The sequence below is a fragment of the Monopterus albus genome, unplaced genomic scaffold, assembly GCF_001952655.1.
Source record: "Monopterus albus unplaced genomic scaffold, M_albus_1.0 scaffold144.1, whole genome shotgun sequence".
Classification (NCBI taxonomy): Eukaryota; Metazoa; Chordata; class Actinopteri; order Synbranchiformes; family Synbranchidae; genus Monopterus; species Monopterus albus.
Genome location: NW_018128024.1, coordinates 6,309 through 25,459, shown reverse-complemented (window position 1 = coordinate 25,459; position 19,151 = coordinate 6,309). Strand labels below are relative to the sequence as shown.

Here is a 19,151-nt window from a genome sequence, read left to right as displayed (position 1 = left end):
TTATGCCTCACAGAGGGATTAGACAAACCCACAGCTCTGATTATTGCTCAATTAAAACGCTCCTGAAATAAATTCCACCCTAAAACTAAATCTACAAAGCCAAAGCATTGCTTTCAAAACAGCATAGAACTTTGCAAGAACTGCATTTTAAATGCATCTCAAATTTTGTAAAAAAAAAAAAAAAAAACTGTCTAAATGTTACTGGATCTTGTGTTGTAAATCAGCTGTAACCTTCGCTGGGCAAAATGAGTAGGCCGGTCAAAATATTCTGCCCTGCACTTTACTGCAGTTTTATCTCTGAGGGATTTGATGTTGTGAACTGGGTTGTGTGAGGTCACTGCATCGAGCACCATTCCCTAGACAACAAGGATGGGTCTGTTGTTCAGTGCTGGGCTGTTGTTCCTCCCTGGCCTTGCCCCAAGCCTGTTCCCTCAGAAATAGTTTTGAATGTTTCCCTCTGGGTTTTTACTGTGACACACACACACGCACTTTACATTGTGTGAACAGGTGCAGTGGGGACATCGCTGGCTGAATTCCCTAAACTACTGAAGCCAGTAACAGGTTGGAGTGTGGCTGTTAGTGGCACACAAGACAAGTCATTTTGGAACTTTGTGTCAGTGTCACGACGGGTGATGCATCGGCTCTGTAGATTCCGTTAGAGGGCACAGCTAGTGTGAAATAGAGCGGTTACACATTGTAAGCCTATGAGTACAGGCAGACCCTGATGTGGTCAGTGTGTGCACATTAGCAGCTGACGACTGATGCAGCTGTGAGTTCTGACAGCTGAACATACACTCCGTTGGTGGTTTAGTAGGTACACCTTGCTAAAACTACTGCAATCTAATACAACAGTCTTGTAATAAATCCTCACTTCATGAAGGTGACAGTGTTCCGTTTTTGTTCAGACTGTTTTAGAGAGATGCTGCATCAACTGTGTGATACAATATACTAACAGATGTTTTTATTATTTTGTCCATTAGGTTAAACAATAGAAACACCTCTCTGTATAATACAGTAGCACAAACTGTAACCTTCAAAATGACCATACAGCAGAATCGATGCCTTGGAGCAGAGACGCATTCCCACTGTATCATGTAATTATACAAATGTCAATGTGCTACTCTGCAGAGGTGCTTCAGCTTAACAGCTATGGCAACAAAACGTGTAAAGACACTACCTAAATTATTGTAGCTAAATTAGAGCTTGCCTGGCCTGGCCACACCAGGAAACATTTGATTGAGTCCTAGTCATTTTACACTGAGTTTATGGCGTTTGTGGTTTTGAGAGCTGTTACTCAAGCCATCCGCTTCCAACATGTCCGCCATTGCTAGTCGGTTGCCCTTTTCTATGTCCCTAGTAAATAAACAAATACAACATGAAAGGCAGAGAAGAAAATCTGCCTGTTACACATATTTTACCCATTGGAGTTTTGTTTCCACAAGATTTTAACACTTAGGACAAAACAGACAGACATGACCTTCCTATTCCAGAGACAAGATGACATAGAAGAACATTATGCAAAGGACCCTTTAGCCTCTCAGTGGTCAGGGGGATTGCTATAGAAATTGCCCCTCCTGTGATCTTGCATGTTTTTTTTGACGAACAGCTCTGACACATCACAGTAACAATCAAAAAGAAGATGAAGTGACAGGACATCCACGGACGGAAATGAACTAGACTGTCTGCGTCTTTCACACATACAAACCTTTCAGCGTGAACTCTCTAGTAGTCTTCAGAGAAACAGACCTGAAACTGAGAAGAGAGCTACTAAAACAGTTACAGGGATTTAACTTAATTCAGGCAATAATCCACAGACCAGACAGACCATGTCTGCAGTGTAGCCTAGAGCTGTGTCAAGACCACTAGAAGTAAGAATGGAAATGAGCACTGCAGTTCCAAATTGCATGGACTGAATCTGTCAGGGTTAATTAACTTTAGATGGATGGCACAAAATGTTGTTATAAGCGTTGTGTTGTGGGCAACCTGAACAGCACCTCAGAACTAAATATTGTATCTCTTGCTAAACACCTTTTCAGACATAGATACTACAGCAGGAAGAGATGCAATACATTGACAATGGCTGTGTTCCAGATCCGTAGGTGTCCCACACCCAGCACATGCTGGCTCTCTGGCACGACTTAGTGGAACAATTAAATAGAGAAGTGTCATTGACATTCATTATTACACCTGTGTTTTTCCCCTCTGTGAAGAGCACAGTGACTTCAATGTGTTGAAGTGCCGGTGTACTGTCAAAAATATTCTGTTGGTGGTGGATGGATAGGGTGGTAGGAATGTGCACAACAATTTAAAATAAACTATCTTGGGTGAGATCAGAAAACAGGGTGAATAGTTTTGGTCACTCCGAAAATGTACATTTTTACCCTCTCAGACAAGACGCGGGGGGGGGGAATGCAAGGACAAAGGAACCAAGGAAACATGTTTTAACTGATATGAGACATCCTTTCCTAGAGCCTTCATATGAAGCGTCCAATCACAAACTGCTTTACGACAAAAGGGCATGTCAATTCGCAACAGGCTTCCATGACGGATGCACTGGCTCCAGCAAGTAGCCTCCTCTCTCCTCAAAAAAATAAGAGCTCTGTCCTTCATTACTTTGGACCAGAGCGACTTCCGGGTCGAGCTTGACGACCATTAAAGTAAGGGAACTGAAAATCAGCCAATATTGTGACTATCGTCCTACACATGTAGTCGTTTTATCCATTATACAGATAGAAATACTGATTAAACAGATTTCTGAGATAGCCTGCTTAGTAAGAAAAAAATTTAACTGAACATTGACAAAGTGGTATTGATTTCATCTCATTAACCCCTCCAGTCAAAGTTTAGTACCTGGCTAATGTATTTAGCATATCCATCACCACATCTCTCTCTTCCCACATGAACACACTATACTAAAAATAGCAACGGCATTCCCCCCCAGATCATCTTTTCATTGGGAGAAGAGAAGCATTAAACCTAAACAACCATGTCTTCCCTGATGGGCAAAAGGCCAGTGTTCCACCTCTATGCCTGACGCTAATCATGGTGACAATATTTAGAAAAAAAAAAGAAAACATGCACAGATATTCTCAGCAGCTCTGTCATATTTGACATTTTCCATCTTTTTTTTCTTGTAGCTCTCTTTTGACATTCTCAAAGCCTCACGTGCCAAGCCAGAAACAGAGGATCTAAAAATAGCAGCAGCACACAGCTCAGTGTGCCCAATATGAATGAACACGTTTTTAAGCTCATTAAATATGTATGACATCAGGTACTCTATACTCCAATTTGTTTTCAACTCCCTGTAATCAGCTGTTTTTCCAATTCATTATAGACCAATGATGCTTTACTGAATGACATAAATGCTCAACAAATAGGACAAAGCATCCTGTACACAATGCAAATCAACACTACACAGTCAAGTACACACAATCACACTAAGGGCTGTTGTGCTTGTGAGAGAAGCATTACAAGTCTTCTCAGTGGACTCAAGCTGATATTCTTGCAGAGCTGTCTCATCCAGGAATGCTTCAAATTAGCATCTCTGTCCACAGGGTAGCACTAGGAAAGACACTGGACTGTGTGTGTGTGTGTGTGTGTGTGTGTGTGTGTGTGTGTGTGTAACATAGGAGCCAGGAGCTGGCTGACAGAGCCCAGGGGGCCATAGCAGACCCCACTGCCTTTGGTTGGACATGGTAGACAGTGAGTGGGAGAGAAAGAGATTGTAGGTGGACAGTTTCATCACTGTGATGAAAGTGGATGTTCTAAATAGTTCTGGAGGGTGACAGCAAGAATTAAAAATAGTGAGACCAAAACAAAAAACACCTACTGTGAACATATAGCCACTCAAACTACGCACGTTTATATACACTCGAGATAAGGCTGCATGAGAGCCAACAGTAAAATTAAATATCCTCCCAGATATCCTTTTAATGTACATTTTTCTTGTTCTTATTATCATAAGAGGTATTTTACACCATATGAGTGAAACCTCAGACACCAGCATTAATTGACTCAGCCTGTGGCTAAATAATAAGCTATGACAGCTTAGCTCACTCTTTGTCTCACTGTCCCACTCAAAATAACTGCATATGCCATATGTCTTTGTCTAAAAGACTACTTAAATATTCTGACCAAGTCTTGATTGAAAACGTACTTGCTCCATTGACACCAGGGGTAATCTACTGCCATTAAATATAAAAGAAGCTATGACCATTTCTATCACTCAATGCCAACCCAAATGACTAAATGCGAACTGCTCCTTCCACATATTATAGATGGAAAATGGTCCATCAGAACCTTGACTTTTTATTTCCTTGTCATGTACTTGCCATCCACAACTACAACCTTCTCAAAACCATCAGAAGTCTTTTAACATTGGGTTATATTTTTCATTTATAGTTTACAAATTAAAACACAAAGTAGAACAATGTTTTTGTCCCAGTGAAAAGATACTGCAGATCAGAAAAGGACTACAGACATATACATAAATTAACCTTTCCAATGTCATCATTCACAATTGGGTATAATAACCCAGTATCATGGCGATAAAAGAGATGAACTATTCTCTTCCAGGCAAAATGAGGCATATGTCCTGTACAACACAGTTCATTAACCCCATATGTTACCCTCAGTAGAACACATGACACACCAGCAGTGTCCAGTACAGCAGAAGCTGGTTAAATGCAACTCACTTTCACCAAGCACAAACTGGCATTTTCACCTGTTGTTTCATGAAAACTGAAAAGAAAAAGAAAAAAAATGTTGATGTTGCAGCAACCAGGGATCATGGATTTCAGGGCATAGGCATATTCACTTTTATAGCGATTACACAAAAAGAACACCGCTAAATTTATTTTTTAATGAGCATCCTTCCAAATAAAATGAAGAATTTGATCTGCTATGAAATCCAGGGATTTTATATCTGACTGTTTATGAAATGGGATTTGGCACATTGACATTTACAATATTTAGCAGACAAATTTGTTAAGACTGACACATAAAGCTAGGTCAAATGTCACTGTGAAGGCCTCAGTCCTGGCCTTCACCATGTGAGGGCCGAAACCACCACCAGCCATGGACTTGGGTGGGTAATTTATATTAGACGTACACAATTGATCAATGAGCATGCACATTTGATTAATTTTGTATTGTTAATGTTTACCTTTTCTTTTGAGTTACCGTGTTTCCTGGTCCATGGATGGGGGGGCAGTTCAGCTAAAAGATTGGACTGAGGAAGCAGCAGGTTTAAATACCTCCCACTAGGCCTGGACTGCACCAAGTGCCCAATACAAGAAAGGGGGGAGTTTGGGAGAAATTTATTGTTTATTTGTTGGTAGTTTATGTTAGAGCTTTATTTGTCAAGTTATGTTAATTTCTTTATATTTAAAGGAAATATTTAGTTGAGCGCAGACTGTCTGTTTAGTGTTTATTAGTTGATTGCTTTGGTAGTGTCTTTAGTGTACCCCTTGTGTGTGTGTTATTGGTTTGATCAGCCAGTATATATGTTTCCCTGTGTGTGTGTCATTTGCTAGGTCAGTTGGTTTTGTTGAGACAGTTCAGTTTGCTGTATTTTGAGTTTCCTTATCTTTTGTTGACCTCTTTTAGGGCCCAGTTTATCTGATGTTAATTTTGTATTTTTCTTGCTTTTGGGTTAATAAAAACCCTTTATTTTGAACTTTGGAAGCTGTGTCTTTTGCCTTACTGCTTGGTCCCTGACAGTCACCATGATCCACAAGGATAGGCTGTATATCTCTACACAGTCCTCATCACAGCAAAAGCTGTGAACAAGTACAACTTGGTCAGATTTAGCACCAACTTGCACATCCACAAATGAAATTTTTAAGGCATCTCCATTAAGATCAGTGTCTGGTAGAGTAACCAGGAGGAACTGGTACAAAAATTAACAGAGGGGAAGAAAAAAAAAAAACCCCTTTCTCCAGTACGATATAATTGGGTGGCAGTTTAAGCAGTACATTGGCAGCACAAACACTGTTCAGAAGGTACTGTACTTGGAAACTTGTCACAAAATGGTGTAGTGGATCAGCCAAACTGAGACCAGGTCATTTTGATTTGACAGCCCCATAGGGTATTATGCCCACATGAGAAACGTTCTTGTGTATGACCAACAAGAGCCTGGCAGGGATACAACACTTTTATTTGCACCTTGACTCCTTTTTCAACAGATGTATAGTCATTTGTCTTTGCCTACCTTGTCGTGTGTGATGCCGTTTCCTTCATTGTCCTGTAATGGATCATAGGTGTTCATGTGCCCGGGTGACTGGCTGGAGGTTGCACAACACTGAAGAAAGAACATTTTATTTATTTTTAGGTGCACATGTCAATTTTGGTGACTCAAATGATGACAAAGTTTTTAAACCACATAATTCAACATTTCCATTGTAAATAAATAAAAATCTACCCAGAAAATGAAGTAAAGTGGAAATACTGCTTGAACTCGTAACATTTTTTTGTAAGTAAATTTAAACTACAACAGAAGTTGTGAATTTTGTTTCCCTCTCCATGTTCAGGCATCTGGGACATTTGTCAACTTCCAAATGAATCACCTCAGTCCTGTATAGCCATAACGAAACAATTGGACATCTGCCCCTTCACAGGAGTCGACACTGGGTTTTTCAGTTTACAGAATGGAAGAACAAACAGTACATATGCCAGCCTCTTTTCAGCAATTAAGTCAAAGTTAAAATACAGTATGGGCATGTGTCATCTTCGCTTTGGACACTTTATAAAATAAAAACAGTCACAATTGAAAATGTGGTTGTTGAGGCATAGACAGGTGACAAATTAAAATAAAACCCAACATCTTACAGTCATCCTGGAAGAGACCACTCATTTAGGTTTTTCCTTTAATTTGTCACCCATCTATATGAGCAGCACAAATGCATGAAGGACTGCTACAAAGACAGAAGAGACATGGAGGATAGTCTCCTCCAGCCAACACTATTAATGGCTACCCAGCATGTCCAGAAGCTGTCACACTCCTCATTAGGAGAACATATCACTGCTTGAACTTTTGCTAAATGAGACCCTGCTGTGAACTAAAATTTCTTACTAAGGCCATCCTCAACTGTCTCTCCTCCTTCATTTCTAAATCTATCCATCAGTTTGCTTCCTGTTTTATCATGGATCAGCAATGACTTAATTAGTGTGGTCATAAGTTAAAAGAAAGACTGTGGAGGCAAGTGCTAATTCTTTATTCAGATCACTCGACCCTCCAAAAAAACAAAAAAAAAACAACCTTTCTCTACCTTTAAGATTAGACTTAAGACGTTCCTTTTTGATAAAGCTTATAGTTTGGTCTGGATCAAGTGACCCTGAGCCTTCCCTTAGTTATGCTGCTATAGACCTAGGCTGCTGGGGGGGCCATGGTGCTCTGAGTTTCTCTCCTCTCCTCTCCTCTCTCCATGTATCTATATGCCACCATTACACATTACTAACTTTGTGTCTCCTCTCTCTTGTAGTGTGTCCTCTCTCTCTCCCTGTACCTTTCTGAAAATTGCCCTGGCCCTGGAGCTCTATGTCTCTGACGAGCAGTCACCAGCCACATTGACCTGATCAGTGTTTGATTGTTGTGTCTTGTTGCTTTTCTTCTTTTGTCTCTCCTCTATCCACTCACCCCAACCGGTCGAGGCAGAAGGCTCGGAGGTTTCTTCCGTTAAAGGAAGTTTTTCCTCCCCACTGTCGCCAAGTGCTGCTCAAGGGGGATTTGTTGGTTTTCCCTCTGTAATAATAATGATAACAGTAAGGTCTAGACCTTACTTTGTAAAGTGTCCTGAGATGACTTTTGTTATTTGGTGCTGTTCAAATAAAATTTGATTTGATCTTTTGTGCATCATGATACTGATGATATCTTCATTGACGACGACGACGACGAGTCCTGCATTAGATAATATGGCTCCAGAGAGTTAATCTAATCATCATGGAGTCAGTCTGAGACTGTATGAAGAGAAAGACAACACAAAAGTCTGCCCAAGTCCACAGAATAACTGTGGAAACATCTGCCTATAATGTAAATGTCAGAGCTCAAAATATTTGCACGGTACTGTACATCTTCATCCCGGTGGCAAGTGCATGAATAGGTGTTCGACCCTTTACACAAAGATCCTGGTTTGTAAGTTACACCTTCTCACTGTAAGGCAACAGTGCCAACCACTTCACCACCATACCACCCCAGGTGTCTTCAGAAAACATGAATTCTACCCCATTTTTTTTATACGCACAGTAAAATTAATTTTTTTCCAGTTAGGTTTAAGTCCTGCTTTGATTGAGCATTGTCTAATATTTTAAACCAATGTTTACACCAGTAGTTTTACTAACTGTTAATACATGGGCTGGGTCAGGCCAAGACACTGCCACAAGTCAAAGACATGAAAAATTATCCACTTGTGGGTTTTACTTGTTTTCAAAAGCATATTACCAATTTCTGAAAACCATTAAAAGATTCCAGTGTGTCTTAAATGAGACAGTACAACATTCTACTTAAATGTATCATCAAAAAACATTTCCTCAAGCTTTAGACAACATCATATGTCACAGTGGTCTTAGTGAAACAGTAAGTAAATAACATAAGACCCAAATACAGACAACTGACAGGCTGACAAGTAGAGTAAAACAATTTCTTTAACATAGCAAGACGTAGCTTACGGTGTTCAGACAGAAAGATGCAGAGACAGAGTCAGAGGTCAGAGGCAAGTAATCAGTCCAAGGCAAAACAGTAAATCCAGGGTAAGAGACAAAAAAAAAAAAACCAGTCCAACAGCATGAGGCACTGAGTACACTGGGAAACAGCAAGGTAAACAAAACTCCAACTAACAACACAAAGGGCAAGAAACCTGAGGGAGCAGGAAAAACGAGCATTACAACTAATGCACATGAACCAGCCCAGCATCTAAACTAAGGGTACTAAACAATTTAAGTGGAGACTCCTGTGGAAAGAGAGTATGAGCGTGGCTGAAGTGCAGAACTGGATGGTAACACTGATGAGAATCAGCTGTGGGTAACTGGGGCAGATAAACTGTTTCACCTGCTTCCTGCATCTCCACCAGCAGGAAGTGACCAAAATAAAAGTCCAAAGACAGGAATTTTGTGGCACCATGACACATTTTGACATGTCTTAGTAGGAAATGTCTAGATGTAAATTATAAATATTAAATATTAAATATGGCTCAGTTTCACTTTGCTGGCTCACTGGAACATGTACTGTAAATATAAAATATAATAATGCAGTCAGTTTTTGAATTTTATTTTATTTTTTAAATATTTTCCTATTTTCCATGCTTTGAAAAAGTCCTGTTGAAATAAAAGCCTTTGGAGTATGCATCTGTACTGTGTGAGCTGTGCACCTGAGGGTCAGTGCTTCATAACAATTATGACATCATGTGCACAGCGATTTTTAAATAAGCTAATTATCTAATAACTATAAGTAGGATCACACTAATGAGGGTGTGGACACCTCACCACATTATATTAAGATCTAAGGTCGAATACTCCCCTGACGAGTGTTGCTCAGGGACACTAGGCTGCATGGTTCTTCCTCACAGACACGTGCACACACATACTCGCAGGATGTTCAAAGTAATAAAGGGGATGAGGGGTAGAAACTGAGAACCATTTAATGAAATATGGGTCATCACTCTGCCTGTCTGAGCAATATCATCTGCAGATAAATCTAGTGCTCATGCACAGTGTTGTACACATATAGAAAGAAGAGAATTAATACTGTTCCAAACTGAAAGCTACAGTATCTTAGTGTTCTTGTCCCTAATCTCCTTACCTGTGACTGCAGAGACCTACTATAGCATAGTCCTTATGTTGAACTGTCAGCGGTCACTGTAGCTCACGTTGTCACACTGAAATCATTCAGTGTTGAAATGTATCATCTACAGGTGAAATTGTCTGTCACCTTAACTGTACACATAAAAAAAATGATACATTGACATCATAATTTTTAAAGATAAGGACTTCATGTTGTCTGAGATAACAAGGACAATGATGTGTCATGTGATCCACCCTTACTGACTTAGACCTTGATTCCTGACAAGTGAATGGTATCCAAACATCATGCTGACAAATGCCTGAGAGTTCTCACAGGCTTTATATAGCCAGTGTGCTTTCAAAGACTCTGCTTATAAACCATGCTACAATGTAAAACCACTTCCCAACGTTGGTGGCATATCCATGCTGATGCATGAATAAGTGGATTAGCTGGTAGAGGGCAACCATTTTTTCAGGTATATGTTGCAGCTGTATTTTTTATGCCTTTAATTTAACAATGTTTCTGTTGATTAGTTTTTTCCAGTATTTTGTTTAAAGGTGAATTAATTCACAAGATAGAGGCAAAGAGTACTGCACTCAAAGACAAACAAGGGGGAGTCGGGGTGCATGTAATCAAAGCCAAAATCCAAAGCACAAATAAAAGTTTCCACACCGATATCACTGGTTCCATTTATTTAGTTCAAACTGTCACAATGGTTTCAATGGTTGAAAGAAAATGAAAAGCTTTTACAATTTTTCCTACATTTTCTGACTTTTCTTTAATGATATAAAATATTATCAGCTGCACTTTTTTGTTTCTTTTTTCTTGCTTTATGCCTTGAATAGTTTCATATTAATCTTATGTGGCCAGGCAGGCTGACATATTCCCCTGGGAAAAGGTGGGAAAAGGTGTGTGAAAACAACTTCAGTTGTTGGATAAAAGATGACAAAAAGCAAGACAAAACCTGTGGGAGAACAGAAGCTGTCACCCTTTGTAGAAAGAATCAAATAAATAATGAATGGCATTGAAAAGAGCTTCTTGTAATTTTTCAAGGAAGACATTTCTGACAGGTATGTCATGCTGCTGAACATTTTTAAAATAACTCTTTTTTAATGAGATTTGATGGTTCTGAGGAGGTGCAGTATGACAATTATGCTGATAACTGTTGTTAAACGTTTGTACGCTGTCATAACACAACCATACTGCTAATGGTGTCTTTGTCATTTTATGTAACTTGATCATTATGGTTTTCTTTCTGCTGTGTCTTTCTAACACAGTGCAGTGGGGTTTTTTTTGTGGGGAGCTCTCAGGTGCCAGCAGAAATTCATCTGTGGATTATGTTTCAGCTGGAGAAGACAGAGCTGCCTTGTCCAGCATCTTTCATGAGACTCAGCACCAACCAAAACAAACACTGAAGTCAGAGTGGCATCTTGATGATAGCTGGTCTCTTCCAAACAGTCACAGACCTGCACATCCATGGTAACCAGTGACAAAAATAAAGACAAAAGGAAAACTAAATGCATTTAAATATGCAAAAATTTTTCATGGTTGAATGCTAAAGGTGAAAGTCAAATGGTTCTAGAAGGTTAGAGAAGTGAGATTCTCATTGGTTCAATCCCCATACCAGCTGGCTTAAATCTGTGTGGGACACATGACCAATCAGCACTTGCCTCACCCTAACACCGCTGTGGTGCCCTTCAGCAAGGCCTTTAACCCCAGCTGCTCCAGCGGAGCTGTTTAGTGGCAGCAGCTCAGTTTGTGTTTGAGATAGCCATGTAGTTTTGCTTTATTTGCCAACATTTGGAGATGTGTGCCAACACTGCAAGATTGTGGGACACAGAGTTTTGTTTGTGGCACTCAGCAGCAAGTTTAAAAAAGATGCCTCCATTTCTCAAACCTCACTGTGACTGTTTATTTTATTTTCCAAAGTATGACTACACTCAGTGCTGCTAAAATATAATATGCCTGTGTGTGGGTGGGGGGGTGTGAGAGGTCTGCTGTTTATTTCATTTTTCTAGCGGTTACGTTTTTTATATGGTCTTATTTTATATGTTTTGTTTCTTTCTATTGCTGCACCGACTGGAGGTCACTCTAAAATTTCATTGTACGTGTTAACAGTGACAATAAAGGATTATCTATCTATCTACCTATCTATCTATTATACGGTATATTCCAACAAAGTACCACTCCAGGGGAGGGAGCCCAGGTTACTGTATAACTCCAGGAGAGTGGTACTTAGCTGAGAGTCTAGTCAGATACTGTAAAGATGTTTTCAGTGGATGATTATTTTTCTGCCAACTAGAATATTTTTCAAGAATTTGAGATCTTTCCTGTCAACATTTACACAGACTGCAGAGCTTTACTAAAGCCAATACAGGCATCATTTGGTGTATTTTGCTTTTCAGTGGATATGCGCTGCTGGAGCTCAGTGGCCTTGTCACGGTGAAGGATACAATCTATTTTCCTTTCTTGTTATTGAATCTGTATGTCCCAAATTAGTGGCATTGCTTATCTGACACCTGACTTTTTCTTATGTTTTGCTGCAAATAAAGCATATATACATATATTTATATTTGGGTCCAGTTTACTATATAACTCTGTTTATGAGCAGTGTAAATCCCTCGTATTTTTATATTTGTGCATTCCCAGCCCAGTAAGTCCTTTACTACCACACAGTTCTTGGGATTAAATGGATAGAGAAGGGGGCAGGGAGTCCGCTGGCAACTGGCTCTTTCAGCTTTTGCTTTGAGGATGATGGTCAGCCGCTGTTACGTAAGCAGAGTTGAGTTCACATGCACAGTTGAGCCATTCTCCTCTGTGATGCATGTTGCTTTTTGTCTGACTTCCACTAACTGGGTAGACCATGCATGCCATGTAACACATATGCAAACAGTGATGCACAGTACTGGACATACAATTCCTACTTCTTATGTACTACAGAGTCCTCTGGTGCCTACTAACACTTTTTATGTGCTCAGTTTTGTTTGCAGACAGAGCCTGGTAGCTTCTGTGTTGGAATATAGATAAGTCTAACTTCTTCCTACTCCGTTCAAGCATGTACTAGGTATAAGCAATTTGAAAATATTTTTGTGGATATGTCTGGAATTATGTGTGATTACATACTGACTGTTGTTACATGTTTGAAAGAATAAATAAATAAAATCAAATATCACACATATGAATCATAGTGCAGAAAGAAAACACGACATATGGTTAAAGACCCATCATATTACTCAGAGTTGTAGCAAAGCTGTCATACTGCAGTTGATCCCTGGCAAAAATATGAAAGGAAGACAAGCGAAATAACCAGTGTGGTTGGGAAAAAATGCCTCAAATGCCTTCAGTTGCCAGTTTATTAGTTACACTTAGCTAAAACTGATTGAGTCCAATTCAACAGCACTTAAAGTTTTAATGTTCAGTTTTCCACAGATGCTGATTTAACTTTACAGCCATTTTGTTTTGTATATTTTGCCCACCCCATTTACAGACTAGGAATGAAATAGCTACTGGTTTCCTGGTAAATCATGGTAGAACTTCTGACAATTAGTATTACCATTCAAATTTTGAATTATCATTAAATGCACAATTGATTTACTGCTCTTTGAAAACCTCACCCATTGAAGGTCAATAGATGTCCAGCATCAGCCAAAGTTAACAGGTTCTTCTGCCGCCAGCGCCATGTGTCTGCAGGCTCTATTTCACTGTTGCACATCCTAGGTAGTTTAATCATTCCAACAACATATTGTTCATTTAAAACCGGGCAGTCACTGACTTGGTTGTGAACTGTTCCAAAAAGAGCAACACTATACTCTTCTGTATTTCCATCTGTTGTTGGGCTCATTGCAATTACTATAAGTATTCTTAGGACTCAGCCTGTGTGTGTGTGTGTGTGTGTGTCTGAGAGAGAAAGAGACAATAATACCACATTTACCATTTCCTTGTAACAGCAGTAAAACCCAGTACTGCTACTGAATATAATGCCACTAATTATTTCAGTTCGTGCACAAAATACAGACGATATTTTATGAAAATGTACTCTCTGGGCATAAGGGTAATTTCACATTGATTACAAATTGGGTTGTGATTTAGCAACAACATTGTACTCACAACATTGTCTAATAACATTGTTAATCACCAAATTAAATTCTGACATTTGGTAATGTATACTAGCAGTCTGATAACCAGGCAGGTTAAAAAATAATAAAAAACTATTTTGCTCTTTTGGACTTTTATTTAGCATGATCATGTTCCAGGCGATTGCTTTAGGCAGTATCTTGATCAATAGGAATGAAGGGAAAAGCTTTGAAGAATATTTGTGTTAGGGTTAGTCCCCCTCACCAGGAGGGTGAGGGAGAACTAGGGGTAGGACTCAAGATGGCCGACCCAGGTGCTAGTACAAAAAAAGGAGGTTTAATGGAATACAACAACAAGTGACAACATAACAGGGTCCATAAAACTTACAACAAGGGAAGGGCAGTGATGACTAAGGAGACCAGAATGAACAGGTAATCACACAAACTAACGGCAGGAACTAGAACAGCAGAGGATGAGAACGAACAGGTGAACAGAAAAAAACAAAACCAACGTACACAATGTAATCCACTGCACAGGGACTGTCAGCGTGGAAGACAAAATTGCTAACCGCATAATAGCGTGATAAGGTCAAGCCAAAACGCACAGAGACTGTCAGCTTAGCATCTTAAACACTTCTAAACATGTGGGTCAAACATAACACTTCTTTGAACTTACACAGGGTAAGTATTGTCCATAACATGTCGCAATGATCCGGCGACGGCGGAGCGTCTGCCCGAGGTATAAATAAGGAGGAAAAACTAATCAGCGGGATGCACCCCAGCTGTGTGCACCTACAAACGATTCGCCAATTACCGAGTGCAACACAGCTGAGGTGCAGAATCCCGCAGATCAAGAAAATAGAGGAGAGAAAGGTGGAGGAGAGGCAGCGGCCGCCCAGCGGCCCTGACAATTTGTTATATACTGGAATTTCAGAATGAACATACAGAATTGCAATAACCTTGCATTTGTCAGTAAATTGAACACAGATCCTCCAGTAGATCCTCAATCAATATCAAATTGTATATTGTCAAATTTTATTTTATTCCTGATATCTATGCATACAGTATAATGAACTTGGGCGGCACAGTGGTTAGCGCCGTTGCCTCACGGCGAGAAGGTTCCAGGTTCGGGTCCCACCTGGGACCTTTCTGTGTGGAGTTTGCATGTTCTCCCCATGCTTGCGTGGGTTCTCTCTGGGTACTCCAGCTTCCTCCCACAGTCCAAAGACATGCAGCTTAGGTTGATTGGTGTCTCTAACTGATACATCTTACCATATAGCTACATGACATTTTACAAAATAAATACTTACATAATGCGTGATACATTTATATCACACTGTAAACAAGAAAACAAAACAGACATCATATATTTATGGTGCTACAGAGTCACACAAAAGTGCATCATAAAAGACAGACAATATGCGCCCCTGTTTTGTTGTTCAGTGGTCAGATAGCACCATATGACGGTTTGTGAACAGGTTGGAGGTTATATATTTGGTATTTTCCTCACTCTTTTTTCTGTTTCTCAGCCACAACTTATTTGTTTGTCTGCTCCGTATTCCTCTGAGTTCCGTCTCAAACAGAGTCCACCTTGACCTGGTTATTGTTCGTCATCAGTGGTGACGGTTTACTCTTGAGCCTCTCCCCTGCATCATTAGAACTGTCCTGAAAGAAGATTCGTGCCGTGCACACTGAAACAACAATGCGCTTGTACTCGCGCCGGAAATTCTGGTTCAGTACACCATATACAATGGCATTAAGGCAGCTGTTGAAGTAGGCCATGAAGTAGCTGGCCACAAATAACCACTCGGGGATGAGGGGAACCACTATGTGTGGCTTGATTGCCACAGCCAGGCCAATGAAGTTGAGCGGTGCCCAGCACACAGCAAAGAGCACAAACACTACAAACATGGTGACAAAGTTTCTAACATCATGTGGCGTTAGCTTGGGCCGATTGTCCGGTTTGACACGTCTTCTCACCTGTATAACCAGTATCCAGATGCGCAGGTAGCAGTAGGTGACAATCATAATGGGCAAAATAAAGTGAAAGAAAACCACTGTGATAGTGTACGCTGAGCTGGCCGACTGCTCAAAAGTGCAGGAGTAAATTCGTGGGTCATACTGAAGTGAACCCACAAATAGGTTGGGCACGATGGCCACTACAGTCAGTGCCCAGATTATCATTACATAACAGACAGAGTTTTTGTCACTGTACAGTTTATCGTACTTGAGGCTGTGGCAGATGTAACAGTATCGATTGATGGCGATTCCAGTGATATTAAAAATGGAGCCAATGACACTGACACCACTGCGCTGATCTGGCAGTGGGCATAACCCAGATTCCAGCCATTGTGGAATATGGAGGTGAGGACCAGAGGGTACGGGTAGATGGCCACCACAAGGTCTGCCACTGCCAGGCTCACCACAAAGATGTTCCCTACAGACAAGGAGAGACAAGGGAAAACACATGAGTCACTGACAATAATCACCTTTATTTGGCCAAGTGTGTTACACACAAGGAATTTGTTTCTGGTACAGAACCAAGGCAGCCATCTGCGGCGCCAACTCACACCAATGGCTCTAACCATCGGGGGCAACTTGGGGGTTCAGTGGCTTGCCCAAGGACACTTCAACATGTGGACTGCAGGCACCGTGATTCGAACTTCGAACCCTCTGGTTGGGAGACAACTGCTCTACCCGCTGAACCACAGCCGCCCCACGATGGAAGCAGAACAAACTGGCCACCTGTGCCAAGGCAGCTCACTGTCTCCCTAATGCCATTCCATCTAAAAGCTATATTTCCATTATAGTTTGACCCTCATAATATAACTCCTTGACTATGAAAACTTGCCCCTAGCATTTGGAATGGCATTGATATCATTATTATTAGTTTGAAAAATGTCTGCTTTGAAAAAGGTCTGTTATTTAAGCCAGAGAGTCCTAATTTGAGCAATACACTGGGTTATAACAATCCTTTGGATACCTCGGTTTGTTTTTGCTGCTACTTCAACAGGAAAGTGGCCTCGAAACTGAATGCATCTGCAAATTTAGTATTGCTTGTGTGCACAGTGCAACTTGTGTGAATGCATGAGCACTTTTGGTATCCTCCCCTGATGACTTGCCATGTGTGAACTTCCAACTTGCATTCAGCTGTCACCTTTTGGTGGTGGAGAATAATGAAGGGCAGTGATGATTTGCTTGTATAGCAGCGAGCACCATGAGGCCTCCTGACATGCATGGATTCAGTTTTGCCTACATGACAACACCTTGTCACAGATGATAAGATGCATTTACTGCATGTCAATTGGGAACTAAGCACATCCTATACAGTATATCTCTACAGTCACTGCAGTGCAAGAGTAAATTCTATCCCTGCACTGAAATTTGGTCCCTAGGTATCAGACACACGGCCCCTTAACTCACAGGGAGATCAGTCAGACTCACCAAAGCATTAGATGCACACCACTGACCAGCATGTTATTGTCCATACCAACCATTCCACTTCACATGTGGCTGTTAATTAGAGTTTGTCCTTTCTGTCATTGATCTGCCTTCTATAGGAAATGAGCTGCACCTGGTATTATCACAAGATCCCATGACTGCTACAGAGCTTTACTGCATTTATGTGTGTGTGTGTGTGTCTGTGTGTGTGTGTGCTCTTGTAAGGACCTTGAGCGTGAGAATACTTTGGAAAGTAAGAAATTGTTCCTAAAATGTCCCATGGGCTGTCAGTTGAAAATACACAGTTAAGCGTTCCAAAGAATGGGTGAGCATTCTTACAGAATCTGAAGTTAAATTATGTTTACACATTATTTGGCCCCAAAGAGGCCATTATATACACCATTACCTGGGACACTAGTCTCTAACCCTAACCTATCATAGCCCATCGTCACTTTGACCTTAATACAAAGATTCCCTGAATCCTGTCCTAACCCAAGCAAATATCTGCAGATATTTAGTAGTTTGACACATAATATCCACATTGTATTTGTTCAAGTTATACAGTGGCTGGCCCAGTTGACCTGACAGGCAATCACATCTGAGAGCCAGGCCTGCTCACCTGTCCAGTCACCATCACTGTTCTACCAAACTTAGCAATCAGAAGAAAAGTGCACCAGTAACAACCCCACCGAATCAATACTGCAAAATTAATCATGTGTGGGTGTATTTGTCAGGTTTGCCCGGCTGCACCTACTTTCTCACTCCCCTCGCTCCGTTTTCACTCCCTTACCCTGATTACGTTATCCCGTTTGTTCCCCGTCGTTCTTATAGATCTGTGTTAGTTGGTTTTTTGTCTCCCTCTTTCCAGTTGTTTAGATTCATTCCCCCTTCGCCTCAGTTGCTCCTTCGGACCACGGACCTCCTCCGCTCTGCTTCACCACCACCCTGCAGGTCGATGCACAGTCTACTACTTACCGTATGTACTATTTCTGTTCATCTTCAGTAACATCCTACTCGACCAGTCCAGGAGTGAGTCCCAGTGTCCACAGCCCGGTCCTCTTCTCATCATCTCCACCATTGACTGTGTTCTCCTCCAAAGCTCGACACCCGGTCTCACTGTTACTCTACTGTTTATTTCTTGTCACTTATTTAACACTGTAAATAAACTAGCACTGCCTGCATTGAAGTCAGCCACCTGGGTCCGTCCCTTTTTGCGACTCGCTCACTTCTGTGTTCGAGCCGTCCTAACAAAGAACTGGCCAACATGTACCCTGCTGACTCCGGTGCAGGCAGACCACCGTCAAACGCACAAATACAGTAGCTCAGGCACTGCAGCAGCAGCAACATGACCTGGCAGGACTCACACAACAGGTAACACAACTCACCTCCCTGATGTTATCTCAACAGAATTGCCCATCCACACTTTCTACCAGTCCCCGCCCAGATCCTCCAATATCCGGGCCTGACATTTTTGACGGCAATGTGGACACATGCCGGGGTTTCCTGCTGCAGTGCCGCCGCCCTAACAGTATTGTAGGAGGCCCATATCACATTACTAAAAATTATTTGACAATTATCATTTGTTAATATATAAAAAAAAATGTGCAACTTTAAGGTTAGCATAAGGGAATGCAGAGTATTGTGCAGTGAATCATGTGGTGAAGTCACATTATGGGGCTCTCCTTTATCCCACCAAAGCCAAGCATCTAAGGAACTACTGAACATCCGTCAGGGGGCTCGGCGGGTCCTAGACTATGCTGTCGACTTCCGAGTTCTTGCTACTGAGGCCGACTGGGAGGACCGCCCGCTACGAGCGGCCTTCTGGCACGGCCTCAATAATAATATTAAAGCCCAGCTGAATA

The 19,151-nt window shown here is 41.1% G+C and overlaps 2 protein-coding genes across 4 annotated transcripts in view; both read right to left on the bottom strand.

Annotated features, from left to right (window-relative positions):
• Nucleotides 1–8,951, bottom strand: part of sorbs2a (sorbin and SH3 domain containing 2a) — a 126,004-nt gene extending 117,053 nt beyond the window's left edge. For all 3 annotated transcript variants that reach the window (XM_020614349.1, XM_020614350.1, XM_020614351.1), the window contains exons 1-2: nucleotides 8,665–8,951; nucleotides 6,212–6,301 (exon numbers count right to left, since the gene is read on the bottom strand). The gene's annotated coding sequence lies outside the window, so the exon portion shown is untranslated. The remainder of the gene's footprint in view (nucleotides 1–6,211; nucleotides 6,302–8,664) is intronic.
• Nucleotides 8,952–15,135: 6,184 nt separating this feature from the next.
• The window catches only part of mtnr1aa (melatonin receptor 1A a), a gene marked incomplete at its 5' end in the record, with an annotated part of 7,991 nt that continues 3,975 nt past the window's right edge, over nucleotides 15,136–19,151 (bottom strand). Inside the window, one exon of the mRNA XM_020614285.1 lies at nucleotides 15,136–16,166. Coding sequence (XP_020469941.1) covers nucleotides 15,424–16,166 — 743 coding nt within the window. The remainder of the gene's footprint in view (nucleotides 16,167–19,151) is intronic.